The sequence below is a fragment of the Poeciliopsis prolifica genome, unplaced genomic scaffold, assembly GCF_027474105.1.
Source record: "Poeciliopsis prolifica strain line A6 unplaced genomic scaffold, Auburn_PproV2 SCAFFOLD003, whole genome shotgun sequence".
Classification (NCBI taxonomy): Eukaryota; Metazoa; Chordata; class Actinopteri; order Cyprinodontiformes; family Poeciliidae; genus Poeciliopsis; species Poeciliopsis prolifica.
In genome coordinates this window covers 15,571,416-15,586,768 of record NW_026562378.1, presented here as the reverse complement: position 1 = coordinate 15,586,768, position 15,353 = coordinate 15,571,416, and the positions used below count along the sequence as shown (strand labels likewise).

At 38.0% G+C, this 15,353-nt stretch overlaps 1 protein-coding gene across 1 annotated transcript; it reads right to left on the bottom strand.

Moving 5' to 3' along the window:
* Positions 1 to 1,530: 1,530 nt before the first annotated feature.
* On the bottom strand, positions 1,531 to 14,598 carry LOC129358446 (macrophage-stimulating protein receptor-like). Its single transcript, XM_055027504.1, has 21 exons — positions 14,431 to 14,598; positions 12,530 to 13,813; positions 9,426 to 9,602; positions 9,214 to 9,333; positions 8,960 to 9,130; positions 8,668 to 8,831; positions 7,690 to 7,819; positions 7,461 to 7,600; positions 7,210 to 7,389; positions 6,978 to 7,074; positions 6,629 to 6,859; positions 6,363 to 6,509; positions 6,109 to 6,271; positions 5,771 to 5,857; positions 4,855 to 5,061; positions 4,694 to 4,774; positions 3,825 to 4,006; positions 3,631 to 3,740; positions 2,887 to 3,052; positions 2,670 to 2,806; positions 1,531 to 2,230 (listed from the first exon to the last, which is right to left on the bottom strand). The coding sequence occupies exons 2-21, from the start codon at positions 13,727 to 13,729 to the stop codon at positions 1,999 to 2,001; spliced, it is 4,122 nt and encodes a 1,373-aa protein (XP_054883479.1). The 5' UTR covers positions 13,730 to 13,813; positions 14,431 to 14,598; the 3' UTR covers positions 1,531 to 1,998.
* Positions 14,599 to 15,353: the final 755 nt, after the last annotated feature.

The following is a 15,353-nucleotide window of genomic DNA, read 5'->3' as shown; positions in this document are numbered from 1 at the left end:
GATGCAATGTTTACTTAATCAATGATATTGTTTTATTTATAAGAATTATAGCCGGTTGGGTAATAAAACCACAGCACCGCATAACTGTTCACATGGCACATTTGTTGTGTTCTCTGCTTCAGTCTTAGAACAAATCTTCATACGTCCTGATGGGAAATAGCTATAGCCACAGTTACTTTGGCTCATCCATGGATCACACAACAGCTGCGGTATGATATTTCACAGATTTCAGCCCAACTCTACACCAAAACCAGGACAGTGTGAAAAAAGGTGCAAAATACTTATATATATATATATATATATATATATATATTATATATATATATATATATATATATATATATATATATATATATATATATATATATATATATATATATATTTTAGATATATATATATTATATATATATATATATATATATATATATATATATATATATATATATATATATATATATATATATATATATATATATATATATATATATCTAAAATTAATGCCAACACTGAAGCATAGATACCTCCTAGTAATCTAGTAATTCTAGCTATGATGGGGGGTTTCTGTTAGAGGTAAACTAACTTCTACAAAACCTACTTGAGTACAACCAGGCTGTTTTGATTGCTGCAGCATGTTCCAAAACTAAAAGCTACTCATTGAAATGTTTTCCATAAAATATTCATAGAGAAAATTTTAAAAGCTGGATACACAGATCAGTAGCAGACAGGTACTTTTTGCTTTGGTTGGTTTGACACACTTCAGACCTCTGACTGTGTGTGTGTATTTTTCTCTCATCTACCTGGCAGAGAACAAAAGCTTTTTCTGCATCAGGTTTATGCCTTTGCAGTCAGGATTATTTTCACTTAGTTTTGATGAACCAGCTGTATGTTTGCTTTTTGCAGGGATTTTCCAAAAAGAGAGTTTGAAACCATTTCATTTCTGCAAATTATTAGGTTATATTACCATATTTAGTAACTTTGAAGAAGCGTCATCAAAGAAATTGTTTGTCAAGTGTTTATTTAAAAAAAATCAGTGCAGTTTAGTAAAAAACAAACAAAAAAGAAATAAAATTGTCCTGAATAAAAAAAGTCACATAAGATTACAAATAAGCCACTGTTGCTTGTAGAAATCTTTTGTAGTCTATTGTCTTGAGAGAACCATATTGTAAAGTTACTAAAAAAAAACACAATAATCAGTTTCATGTATATATATATATATATATATATATATATATTATATATATATATATATATATATATATATATATATATATATATATATATATATAGCTTGTGTCCAATCATTTTTAAATTCACAAATCAAATAATTAACAAAAATGTGTCACACTACTTGTTTCAGCTTTCAGGTTGAGATAGATACAGTGCTGCTGTTTGAGCAACAACTATGATTGGAGGTGTTTTACCGCACTGCCAACGCCGTACTGCAGAACAGTTCTCTTTACAAGGAGGCCTTGGTTGCCCTCTAGTGAATAAATACGAGAATGAGACGAGATTCTGAAAGGCAAAGTAATCTCTGTATGGTCCTGCAGGTTTATTGTAGTAGTTCTGCATATATGAATTAAATTCATGTTTTGAAGTCACAAAACATATTTCATGATATACCCATGTATATTAAGAACAGTTGAAGTAAAAATAAAAAACCCAATACTGCTGACCTATGGGTATTAATCAGAGGTCGCTGAAAAACATTCCTCCGAGGTTAAAATACTTACATTCATTTTGTCTCATTTGTACCTGCGCTGCAAAAAATCTTTGCAATTGTTGTTTTTTTTTCCATTCTGCTACATAGAAATGATGAGAAACTGCCTGAATTACTTATCTCCAGTAAGAACTTCTTATTTCAAATATCAGTAGTGATTGGGTTTGAAAATCATCAACAACTTAGTAAAATGGCTCCTTTCCATATGAAGAAATCCTCATTGCAATCTGGAGTCTCTCTTCCTTTCAGCGGATTTCAGGCAGTCTTGCATCGATGCAACCTTAACTGGCTGAGTGGTCGTCGGAGTCCAAGTCCGAGGATTCAGCCTCATCTGCAGAACCACTTACAGGCAGATATGGCCTTGGCTGGTCCAAGTTGATGTAAGTAACCTTCAGGTTGATGTAGTGTTCTCCTTCCAGACTGGACAGGATCTCGTCCACTTCTGCAACCAAGCTGTGGAAGCTGGGTCTGCACTCGGGTTCTGGGTCCCAGCATGCCAACATGATGGAGTAACTGTGGATGATTTAAGAATTTAAGAAAATGACTTCAAGAGAAGTTAAAACTGGAAACAAGTTCAGAAACAAAGGTTGTCAAATTCTGAATGACAGCAACCACCTCCTACAATTTGGGATTTTATGTGACATAAAAGCACACAGTAAAAAATATTTGTAAAATCGTAAGGGGGAAAAAAATCAGTCTCGTTTAGTCTAGGATCTCATTTCAATCAGAGCTCCACTTCTTTTGGATATGTTGTTACCAGCTTTGCACAAACCAGAAACTTCAACTTTTTATCCTTCATAAAAATAGCTCAGGTTCAGTCAGATTGGTTAAAGGTTGCCTTTGAACAATAATGCTACAGATTCTCAAATGGATTAGAGCATTTATTCATATTGAGATTATATTACACATAGGTAATGAACATGAATGCAGAGGGAGCAGGTGGTAAGCTTACAGAGGATCTGGGCAGTACTGTGGTTGTGGAAGTCTTCGTCCCTTCATCAAATAGTGTGTGATGTCATATGGGTCCACATCTGGATATGGGCTGGCTCCTCTGGTTATCAGCTCCCACATTAAGACGCCGTACGACCACTGGCAACACACGTTCACTTACTGAAGAGGTAAATTTACTATTGACTATGTGAGACTTTCTGAATATCAGCCACACTCACCACATCTGACTTTGTTGTGAACTTCTGTGTCTGCAGGCTTTCGATTGCCATCCACTTTACTGGCAACTTTGCTCTTTTGTGATTCTGAATGCTGTAGTACTCCTTGTCATACACATCCCTCGCCATGCCAAAGTCTGCAACTTTTACTGTGAAGGTTTCATCCAGCCTGGAAGAGAGGAATCAGTGAAACAATCACCTCCTTCATGCCGACATTTTTTGTATAATAAGTGTTTTTAACCCTCTACAGGCAGGTGTTGCAGATTTGCAACAACTTAGCCTGTCTTTTCAAGTAATTTGAGCCTGAGAGGGTTAAACAAATTTACATATCCCTCAATCAGCAGTTTCAAATAAAAGCAAAGTACATCTTAATCCTCTGATGCATAAGTGGGTCCTTTTTGACCTGATGATGTCATCTTTTTGCAATATCTTTGTAATGAAAAGTTTTCATCACTTCACATTCCAGGTATTCCTCAAAAAATATGTTACTGATAATGGATGTCAACATTGTCCATTATTGACATTTTAACAGAAGACTGTATAACGAGTCACTCACACATCAGAGTGTTAAACACATCTGAACACTTCATTATCAGATTTTTTCTTTTAACCACATGTATTTTCTTTTCACTTCACTTTACTGTATGTTGGTCAAAAGCATTGAATGATGGTGAAATACATTAAAGTCTGCTGTAACTTGACACTGACACAGATCTATGATATGAACAGGGTTTGTTTCACACTCACATGCAATTCCTTGCCGCCAGGTCTCTGTGAACAAACTTTTTCTGTGTTAAATACTCCATACCCATGGCAACCTGAAGCCCAAATCCAATCAGATCCTTCACTGTGGGATTCTGTGAAAGAAAAACCATCTGTAATCAAAGATGGCAGTTTGGACATATCCACAATCAAGGTCACTGCGTCATACAGCGTCGCACCCTTTGCTCAGATCGGATGAAGTGACGCAAATCTCCATGTTTCATGTATGGCAGAACAACCAGAGGAAGTCCTTCCTTGGGCAGCATAATGCCCAGCAGAGACAGTATGTTGGGGTGGTGAAAGGCCTTCATGATGATGCCTTCTCTGAGGAACTGGTCCACTTCACCCAAATCTGTGATTCCTGTTATTATCAAATGCACTCTTATTAGCAAAGATCTATTTCAGCACAGACAAGTCTTTTTCATAAACACTGAAAATGTTCAGGAAAAAAGGCAAAGTAATGTGTTCTACACTGTGACATTCAAACAAACTTCATTATAAAAACACATGTACACTACCTATTTACCGGTCAGCCGATTTCCTTAATTTTGGGAGATTGGTGATCAACACTTTACATGTGAAGCTGATCTTATTTCCCCATTTTTCCTATCTTGGCAAAGGTCTAAAAATTACTCACCTCAACTCTTTTGCTCTCCTGTGAGACAAATTTGACTAATAGACCAGTTCATCAGGTGCATGTTTGCAGTTAATAATAGTCACCCGACTTAACAAGTTAGCGACTTTCTTGCCGAGTTGGCAACAACAACATTTGAGCGACTTTAAAGACAAAACAAATTGGTATCGACCAAAAAATCCGGTCAGTTTTCTAAAAACTGACCAGCCACAGAACTGCAATCAGTGCAACCTCCTACATATTATCACCATTTGTTGTTAATATCTAAAAGGTTCTACCGAGCATCTCATTTAGAGATTGATGGGACAATAATACTTTTGTACAACACCACAAGATAATCTCCAGAGCTTTTCAGAATGGTGCATAATGAAAACTCCAGTGACATTAACTTCCTTTATAAGCAAATGCCCTTACTGTTTAATGACTTCACAGCGCAATGAATTTCTTGTTTATTGCTATCCAACAGGTATCCGTGATAAACGGTCCCAAAGTGACCTGTGTGAAAAGAAACAGTTGATGAAGAAAACGACAAAGTGAAATGAGTTAATGTTGCGTAAACAAGACAAGAGATTTACCTTTTCCAATAATTTGCCCCTCCTCGATTCTGAGCCTCTCAGCAGGAATCAGCACATCTTTAACTTCCTCAAGCAGCTCAATATTTGTACTAACCACCGAGACGTCCCTGGACATTAAAGGGATGGCCAGATGATCATAGCTGGAGGCGTACATTAAACCCTGGAAGGCCAATCCTCCTGAGCCCGATGACTGAATCATCGGGTGACCTAATGCAAAAGGTAAAAAAAGATAAGGAGAAAAGAAACATTTAAATTAACATTTTAGCATTTAACATGTGCATGGGTGGATTTGCATTCTTTAAATTGTTTAATAATTTATAGTGTTGATGGTGAAATATTCAGAATTTGCAATTTTGTTTTTAGAAGCATTATATTAGTAGAACTGCACTTATCAGGGCAACCAAACATGTGGCACAACCAAACATGATTATTAAATGTAATAAACAAATGAAGTATCAATCAGCAGATCAGAGTTTGCAAATTTACGATTATCTATTGATTGTTTGATCAGATAATCGAAAGGCCAAATGCTGAAATTTACTTTCTCTTTTTAAGGAATGCATCACCGTGTTCAATGTATAAAAGCATCAACAACTGCCATGTCACTTAACAGACTTTCTTTGAATCTAATAAAAGAGGAAAGAAAATGAGAGAGTGTAACACAGACTCGACTCAATATTTGGGCAATTTCAAACATCTTATTTATAACTACTTATAATCAGATGTTTAGTCAAGTTCAGGTTTTAGCATTACACGTGAATCTTGTGTTACTTTTGTAAAAACCTGCTGTTGACATCAAGTAAAAGAAGCTCCCAAAAATGTTTGATTTATTTTTTAAAAAATCTAAATAATTAGTTTATTCATATTAATTGTATTTGTACTTCATAAATCATGTCCAGTGTGTATTATGTCTCACTATATCTGTAGTCAGGTGTTGGAAACAGGTCAGTCTGGTTGTTCATCCGATTTTGGGGCACCATTGATAAACTGCGGTCTATCATTGCTGAAATAAAACATTTGAAACAACATATTTAAGTGAAAAGTGAAATAAAAAAGACAACTTGTTCAGACTATTAAACCAGTGGGCGATAATAATCATGTTTTGTTCCAAATACACAAAAAATCATGGCAGTTTTTTTTAACAGATTAGTCAATATCACTAGGATCACATTCAGATGTTTTCTGTAGATTTCCACTATGTTCACTTATTGCATATTTTCAAACTGGTTCATAAAGTTTTTTTTTTCTTCTCACCTCTCTCTTTCTTCCTCAGGTACCTCATCACAAACAATGCAAGGCCAGCACCTACAACGAGTGCTGTAATAATGCCCAGCACAATACCTGCAATCACAGTGCTGTGGTTGGTTTTGTCATAGACAACTGTACCAACATAGAGGTCTTTCCCATTTACAGACACCTGCAGCGGCAAAGCAAAAATTTTGTTTTGGTTTTACCTTTTACTTTGCGTTAAATTTGGTTTAAAGCAAAATTGTAATTGGTTTTCTTACCTTAAGTGGTAATCCACTGCTGGGGAAAACCAAGCCATTAGGAATCCTGCAGGTTAACTCGTTGAGCAAAACTACATGTTTGCAGGGCTCATTGCCAATGCTCATTGTTATTGTCATGCATTTGTCCACTAATTGTAGTTTGTTGTGCTGTTGGGTATGTAAAAATGATCAAATATTAAACATTTGTATTATTTGAAGCATCATATTAAGCAAAAAAAAAAACAGATTTTTTTTTGTTTTCTGATAAGATGTGTAAACCTTCATACATGCAGCGAAACTTCATTTCCTCCTGGTTTTAGACGGAAAATATTATCCTCTTTCTCCAGCTGGATGACATGGGCATCTGCGTGGTAGGTGAACTTTGTCCTCTTGAAAATATTTTGTCCATCTATGAGAATTGAAATGGTTCCAACATTAAATTCATCCTCTGCCATCTGTGTTGAAAAAGCCGGGGTTTGGCACTCCAAGTATGTGGCATTTCCTGAGCTGTTGCAGTCCTCGAGTAAAAACAAAGAAACAAACAAAAACAACATGTAAATGTTTAAAATTAAATCCACAAGTCCTGGTTTATTTTTCACATTTCGGTTTGCATAATTGATCAAAGAGTTGACTTACTTGCTGAAGAGAAAACTGAGAATTTTCATGTGTATACCGAACCACGACCTTGTGGCCCGAATCCAGATTCTGACCTCTTATAGCCAGCTTGGAGCCGCTGCGTGGCAGGATAGGCGTTATTAACACCAATAACATTGTGATATTAAAATGAACAGAAACTACAGTTTTTATGAAAAAGTTTGAGTTAACTTCATACTGATACAGCAGTGAATGTACCAGGTGAGAACCCCACCTTCGAAAGCTGCAATGTGGATAGATAGAGGTGATGACAGAATTGTTCTTATAGAAGAACGTTTTAGCTGTCGTCACTTCGAGGTTATCAATTACAACTTTCACTGGCACATCCCCAACGCTTTCCGCCGGTGGTGTGTTACAGATTATTGAAGACAAATCCCCTGTTTCCTTCGGACCACTAAAAAAGAAAAAAAAAAAAAGGTAAAACTGGAAATATGTGATGTAACAGTGTTCCAACAGACAGCTCACCTTGGAACCAATGTGCATTTTCTGTCTGCAAATAGAACCTGTCTTTGGTTCCCAGAGTGAAGATGTTTTCCTAGGATAGTAACTGTTGTTCCTCCAAACATGGGACCATGGCTCGGCTTGATGTCTGTTATGCTTGGCTCCTGATAGAGGTAGATAAATTTCTTTTAATTTCTGTTATTTAGATGAATGATCTGGATATTTTAGAATCTTTAGAAAAAGCCATTCTTACCACAACAGAGAAGCCAGACATCTGGACTGTCCCTTCAATGGAGTAGTCGCCCTCCACCTCTTCTTCATGTATATCCAGTGTGATATTCAGGTTTTGTTGTGGTATTGTTTCATTAATTTGGCACACTAGCCTGTGTAATAAGCATGTAATTGTTGTTTTAGAAGTATAGTATTTCAATGAAAAAGAGATAGAAATATGCATTTCAAGTAATCTTAGGCTTCCTCACACACATTTTCTTATCTCACAAGGTATGTTTCCATATATAAACATCAATTTATAAACACACCTATCACTCAATAACGAAAGGTGTGAAATGGGCTGTGTGCCACTGCTTTAGGACTGAGTAACTGTTGTAAAGTGACCCTTTCATTTTTAGTACTTATAGCTGCCTAACCATTGTGAGATGATGCAGTCTCTATATGCAGTCAATGAATGCTTCAAGTTGTTAAATAATCATGAGCTGAATTAGAAAATAGATCACAATGTCCTGCTATATGAGCCACTTTAAACATTCTGCATGTTGAACTGAGTAAGCCAACATCAGTGCAGACAGTGTTTGTATCCAACATCGTTATCCAGTCGCTGCTGAGTTGAACTAGCACACATTTAACATTGTGGTGCATTTATATTATATTATATTATATAAATGCACCATAAATACCTGAACAAGTTAGCACCACAATACTTTAACTATCTGCTTTTGCTGTATCAACCTTGCAGACTTCTCAGGCCTTCTGATTCACAACTGATCTGATCCCAAGAACCAACAAGGAGAAGCAGCATTCAGCTCAATAAGGACTGCCAAATCTCCTACTTGTCAAGTCAGAGAAATATCATACAAATTAGGGAAATTTCAGAAACTCTCAATTTAAACCAGTATCATTCACCATAAGCATTAGCTAGTAGAAAGCCGTGGAAGCAAAACAAAAGCTGAAAAAACGAATCCTACTGTCAGTGTTTTGTATCTGTGCTTCTCACACTGTAGTGTTGCTTTTTTTGGGCAGGACAGCACACAAGGCTCCAGAGTCTAGTCTAATGACATGTGTTCCCCCGCTGATGATGGCTGGGCGCCGAGACAGAAACTCTGAGCCACACAGCGTCACCTCCGTCTCCCCTCCAGCAGGTACCGTTTTAGGAAAAAACTACAAAATAAAAAGAGATAATATCTGTGCAGTGGTGTAACAACAGCTGATACAGCAATTTTCTAATTGATTTTCTTTGAAATCTGTACATCACATCAGTTAATTAGTTGCAGTTTGCAGCCTGATACCTGAGTTAAAGTAGGTGCACACGAGTCTTTGTTCCAGGCGGAGGTACACTCGGACTTCCTGGAGCACTTTCCAGAACACCAGCCGCAGTTCATGAAGCGTGGAGCCGTCAAACACACGGGGCATGTCAGAAAATGATCACACCCTGGTCCTGTAATGGGCACTTTGAACATCTTTTTTAGGGAGAGAAGAAGATTAAAAAGAAATTTAAATCGAGAAATCCCTTTGGGATAATGTGTGCATATAGTAAATGTACCTTATTTCCTACAGTAAAGACAAGTGATTCCTCTGAGTATACAGCTGCTGTCCTCGATATTGCCACCTCACCCAGAGAATAGTTGGCAAAAACTACTGGGTTGTGCAGAGTGAGAATCACCTACAACCAATTAAAGTAAAGGACAGCATTTTACATATTGTTTAATACATTGACACATATTAAACAGAATAAGTACAACAACAGCCTGTTACCTGTAGTATCCTGCCATCTGAAGTGCCAAAATGACCGATGGTATGATTTTGTATGATGCTGACCAGAACAGACGTGAACAGGACGTCTCTCATCCTGCTGTTGAATATATCCAGTCTGTAGTGCGGCTTCGAGACCAGTGTGGCTTTATGTTTGCATGTGTAGTTTCCTTCAGAGTTCTGCAGAAGCAAAAGACCCACAGTCGCTCAAATTAATAATTCAAATACTTTCGAAATCAAACCCAGCTTGGATTTCCTTCAATTAGCAATTAGCTCCTATACAGGTGCATGCCAGTAAATTAGAATGTGTGAAGAAATGCCAAGTTAGCAAATAGCAGCGTACAGCTCATCTGCATTCTTGTCCCTTATTCCTTTTAAAAAGACTTCATTAGTTCTCTGAATTTTAGTAATGCCACAGTCAGAGAAGCAGGTATTTTTACCTCTGGTGCCAAGAGACTTTGAACTTAATTACACTGAACCAAATCTAGTTTTAGATTCATTAAATCATCTGTGCAAAGACTTTTATTTCTCAGCTTCTAGTCAGTTGGATTCTGTGTCTCTCCTTTCTTCCTCCATACTTTGAGACCTTGATTTCCAAATGAAATGCAAATTTTACTTTCAAAGGAAAACATGACTTTGGCCCATAAAGCACAAGTTATTTCTTTTTCTCTTTAGCCCGGGTTTAAAAGTAGCTTAACACAAGGAATAATTGTTTAATCCTATTTCCTGAAACACCTCTGTAGTTTAGAAATCGCCTCCAAATTTCTGAATGGGACTTACCTCACATTCTTCAATGTGCCTTGAGCTCCTTAACTTACACACTTTTTATTCCCCAAAGCTTTCCAAATATTTCTTAAATACAGAACCATGTTTGTGAGAAGCCAGGTTCCATAGCAACACGATTTTGTATCTTACCCTTCTTAAGAGTGTCAATGTCAGTGAAAAACAACCTTTAAAATAGTCGTTTTCCAAGGGATAAAAAGTAACATTTCTATATTAGTCCCCTATTAGTCTCAATTCAAATGAATTGGGACTAATAGTCTCATACACATTTCTGCATGTAATAAATTCCAAAGGTTATTGTTTATAAAAATGAAGTAAAGCTGGAGCTTTGGATTGAGATTATTAGTCGCAATTCAAATTAATTGAGAATGATTCAATTCATTCGTTAGTCCTCTGAGACTAATAGAGGACAGAAACACTACACTTTGACATCACTGACATCCACCTATATCTCCCTCTGAATAGATGACTTGAAGAACAAAAGAAACAATCTGATTCATTCATGAATTTAAAGAGTCTTCTGGCTTTGGAGTCAGCAAAGGGAGGGGCCTCATAAAAGTTGTAAAAAAATCATGTACCCAGCTTTGTTGCCTGAGTGACTGTTTCTAAGTGTAGTTTGTTAGGAAGTGAAACTACACTCTATGCCTCCAAGGGTACTTAAATGAGTGCGTCACAGAAGTTTTAACAGGCTGCCAAAAAGTTAGGTCATGGTGGTCAAAACAAGTTCCTTGTTCAAAAAATGCAGGATCTGTTAAACTAATAGTAAGCATTCCACTTCCTGGCAGCGAGCTGAGCTGTCCCATCAAGCTGTAGCTCGCTTATTTCACAGAGTAACTTGTTTGCAGTTTTTCAAACTGATGGTTGTTTGGCATTGCTTGTATTTTTTACCTTTGTTGAACCTCCTCCTAGCACAGGATGGTGTTAATCTCACAGCTCAATACTTATTTGCTCAATTCAACATCTAATATATACACTGATTGATTGGTTAAAAAAACAAAAACATTTGCATTTTATTCCTGCTTCACAGATGAGTTGTATGTGTTTTGAACTTGCTGTTCTGAGAACAACTGTTTACTCTGATTACGCATCAGTGAATCTGGCAAACTTACTGCTATAAAATCCTCCAAAAATAAATCCTATTTCATATTAGTCAGCTGAGATGATGACTCTGACCCTCCTCCTGAAATTCCAGCTTTTATCAGAAGGATTAATAACTTGCGTTTGTTGACACGACACTGATTCCTGTGGGTGTTCACACAGCTGAAAAAGCTCAAAGGGCACATATGGAGGTTCATGAAAAGGAGAAGCCACTCCTTTTTTTGTTACAACCTGTAACCCAATTACTGAAGCCTGTGCCACACATTGGCTAAACTCGACTGATTGGAGGTGCTTGAATTTGGCAATTTCCTTTTTTCCCCAATGTGCTTGAAAATAAGAGCAGAGAAGTTGGAAGAAGATAAGATGTAACACACTGGCTTGTATGTCAATGTTCTAAAGTTGATTCTCTTTAATGTAAAAAATCTTGGTTCACCTCTGGTGTAATTTAAATTAGGATGTATTATTCCTTTCCAGAAATGACAAACAAATTGGAAATACTCAACTTTGTGTAAATACTAACCACTTAATCTGATACATTTTTTATGCTCTCGTCTGAAGCAGAGTCAAACTTGCATTAGAGTCATATCAGAGCAATGATGTGTCAATGTGCAGGTTAGGATACTGACTCAACTACCACTCCCTGTTCTCTCACTGGTGTCTGCTCTTCCTCGCTTTTTTTACATAAGCAAACAGACAGATAAAACAGTGCCTTCCAATAATTTTCCCACATACATTCTTTTCACATTTCATCAATGCCACACATCATCCAAAAGACAGCCGTACCTATGGAGACTATCATCCGTTGAGGATGTTTTGGGGTTTTTTTTTATTCATGACAAGGTAGCAAAAGAATGAAGCAAAACACAGGACAACCTGGGAAAAAAAATCCTTTAGATATTACAAAAAAGTTGAGTCTGGAGCAGAATCTCAACTTCCAACAGGAAAACAGCCCTAAAACATTCTGTCAAATACACATTTGACAGAATGTGTACGCTGGAATCCGTATGCAAGAAGTTTGCAACCTGCAGTTTTATCGCCCCAGAGGGGTATTTATTATTCCTGATCTTCAGAAACTCATCAAGTTGGTGCAAAACTGGAAGCCTCACTGCTGTGTTTGCAGGTGGCTTCTATTGCATAATGTTTATCTGAACATATCACTTCCTGTCTACGCACATAGCAATCTGTACATCACTTTGTTGACACGGAGTCATAAAAAAGTTACTCACTTCATGCAGGCAGCTCTCACACAGCTGGAAGTGGCAGAGGCCTCTGGACAGTTGCTCCGGTCCCGAGGTACAACATGCCTCCACACCCATATCAATCGCATTGTTGATTTTTTTCAAAGGAAAGGCGCACAAGGCCGAGGTCTTCTGACGTTCCCCTTGCTCGTTGACCACTGTGAACACCCCGTACAAGATGTTATCCCTTTCAGTGACCCTCAGCTCTTCGGCCAAGTCCTTCCCTGCATGTCCAAAATGGGCGGCCTGCAGCCCGTTATACACAATGTCTCTGTAGCCACTTCTTTTCCTGCGCTTTGGTTCATACCGGCACTCCAGCACCACCTCTCTGTACATCCAAACCTCTGGAGTTGAAATAGGCAATCGTCCCAAATGGGTCTGAAAGGCCGAGTTGTTCCTTGAGGGATCTTCCCTTTGTAGGGACAGAAAGTAGACAAAATCTTCGGTGGAAAAACTGTAAATATAATCAATCTTGTAAGAGTTAAGTAAACTGGGCAGCACGGTCAGCCCATCCATGATTTTATAGAAGCCATTTTCAGTTGAAAGCGGCCTTAGCACTGAAATTGACCTCCGAGGATATTTCTGCATTACTTTGTCATTGACGGAAGCTGCTACAAATAATAAAGCAGTGTCTCTGTCCTCGACGAAGGTGATTTTAGTGCCAAGAGGACTGGCTATACAGTCAGGACAGTCCGTAAGAGAGTTCTGCTCTTTTTTGTAAAAGCAGGTAGGTTTAGGTTTTGGTTGACGAAAATCGATGCGGTAACAGATACCATACTGCGTGCTTCCACAAATGTATAAGTATGAATACAAATCTGCAGCAGGATCCAAAACAAGAACCGCGTTGTCTGTGTCCACTGGGTCCTCCGGATCAGTTTCTATGTCACACACTGGACAGGTTTCACAGTCGGAGCTGCCTATGGGTCCCGTCTTCAGCTCCCATTTTTTCCCCATGGAATCATTAACTGCAACTATAGCATTCTGACATCCAAGATACACTTCTGTTTCATCCGATTCCTTGTTTACCACAATGTTCTGTATGATAGTGTTTGTTTGGAAGTAGGGCAGAGAGTACTCTACACTGAAATCCACCACCCCACGGTGAAGAGAAGGACATGCTTGCTGTCCTGAAGCAATTTTTGCTTGTATCCATATGCAGATTGCCAGCAAGGCAGTCACAGTGACCATCTCCACGTCACAGTCCACTTTGACTGAGAACTACCTGCAAGACACTTTCCAAAAAGAGAACATTCTGGAGAGGCAGCAGAGGCCCTGTGGGAGAAAACACAGCAGGGATGTTGAGATTTAACAGACAAGCATGCCAAAACATTTTATTTCAACATTCAGCAGTGATACACAAACTCAAACGGGGGTGGACTGAGTAAAACCTTCGTCATTTCAACTGAAAGTGGGAGAATTGTCAGGCAAAATATAAGCAAATATTTAATTAGTGAGAGAAGCACTGAATCTAATAGTGCTACGAAGTGTGGGTTGAGACAGTGGCAAACAAAAAAAACGGACTTGGGAAAAGATTAAATCAAAAGTGGAAGGGTACTTGTTGCAACATGTAGAACAGCGATGGAAACTTTTAGGCCTGCTTAGTTACATAAAAAAATACTGGCTAATAACAACTTGACATTACGTCCTCTACTGGCTGCGGATTTTATTTTTCCAACAGCTTTCCTTTTCTTTATATGACAATCATATTGAAGGTGAATAGTCTATTAATACGACTTTGATCAGAAGACATTTTCAAATGTGAACTTTTGTTTTGATTGTGATACATTAACAATCTCAACAAAAACACATAGGACTGATTTAACCAGTTTAATTGAACACTTAAAAAGTTTATTCGACTCTCCTCCAGAAAAGTAAGAAAATAATCTTACCTCAGTCGGAAAGTAAAGAAGTCGCGTTGAAACGTGTCCTGCTGACTCTAAGGTGTATTCCTGTCGGGTTGCGCTTTCATAAGAGAAAAATGTTCAATAAGGCCGAAGCTCAAGTCTGGGACTGTATTCACCTGCCAGCGTCACACTATCACCTCCAGAGAGTCCAGATCGTCTGGGAGCGAACCGCTTGAAGAAACTGAACCAGCAGCAGTACGAGAACTCACACAGGATCTCAGCCTTCAAAATAAAAGCGCTCACACACTCCTTTTTGACGACAAACTGTGTTTGAGTTCAGGGCGAATTTGGGTTTTTGATTTACTACTTTCTGTATTAAACTATGCATACACGTTCCAAATTAATATTTAGAGATAGCATTGAGAGCCGGGGTTCAGTACAAAAGAGTTGTGGTTTATTTTATTAGGATCGCAGACAGGAAACTCATTCTTCAGCCGGGCTGGCTTGATTTTATATTGCACGTCTGGGTGCTGCCCGGTCAAGCCGCACCCGCCGCGACTAGGAAGTATGAAACTCTTGCGAAATTTGCCCACCTTTAGAGGAAAGAATCCTTATGGTTTCCTTCATAAGATGATACCAATTTATTTTCTGCAACCTTTTGCCATACAGGCATGCAGGCGTGGGGGGGGGGGGGGGGGGGGGAACAAACCTCTGAAGTTTGTTCCTGAGCAATAAAAAAAAGGGTGTTCTGCCAAAAATGGATTTTTTTCTCATGAGGGATGGATTTTTTACTCCCGCCAGGAAATTATGAGAGGAATGTTTACTCTCCCCAAGCAGACCCACTTTTCTTTAATATAGACTCAAAAAAAGGAAAAAAGAGGAGCTAAATGTCAATGTTGGGTCAGCTGGAAAAGTGAACTTGTCTGCGTGAGGCAGGCATGAAATAAGCTTTACATTCATTATTTTTT

Bases quoted from the DNA above. Each gene is read 5' to 3' on its own strand.
- LOC129358446 (XM_055027504.1), bottom strand. From the start codon at position 13,729: ATGGTCACTGTGACTGCCTTGCTGGCAATCTGCATATGGATACAAGCA. The intron at 6,272-6,362 runs GTAAGAAAACCA...TTGCCGCTGCAG, and splicing joins GCAGTGGATTACCACTTAAG to GTGTCTGTAAATGGGAAAGA. The intron at 3,053-3,630 runs GTGAGTGTGAAA...CCTCTCTTCCAG, and splicing joins CTGGCGGCAAGGAATTGCAT to GCTGGATGAAACCTTCACAG.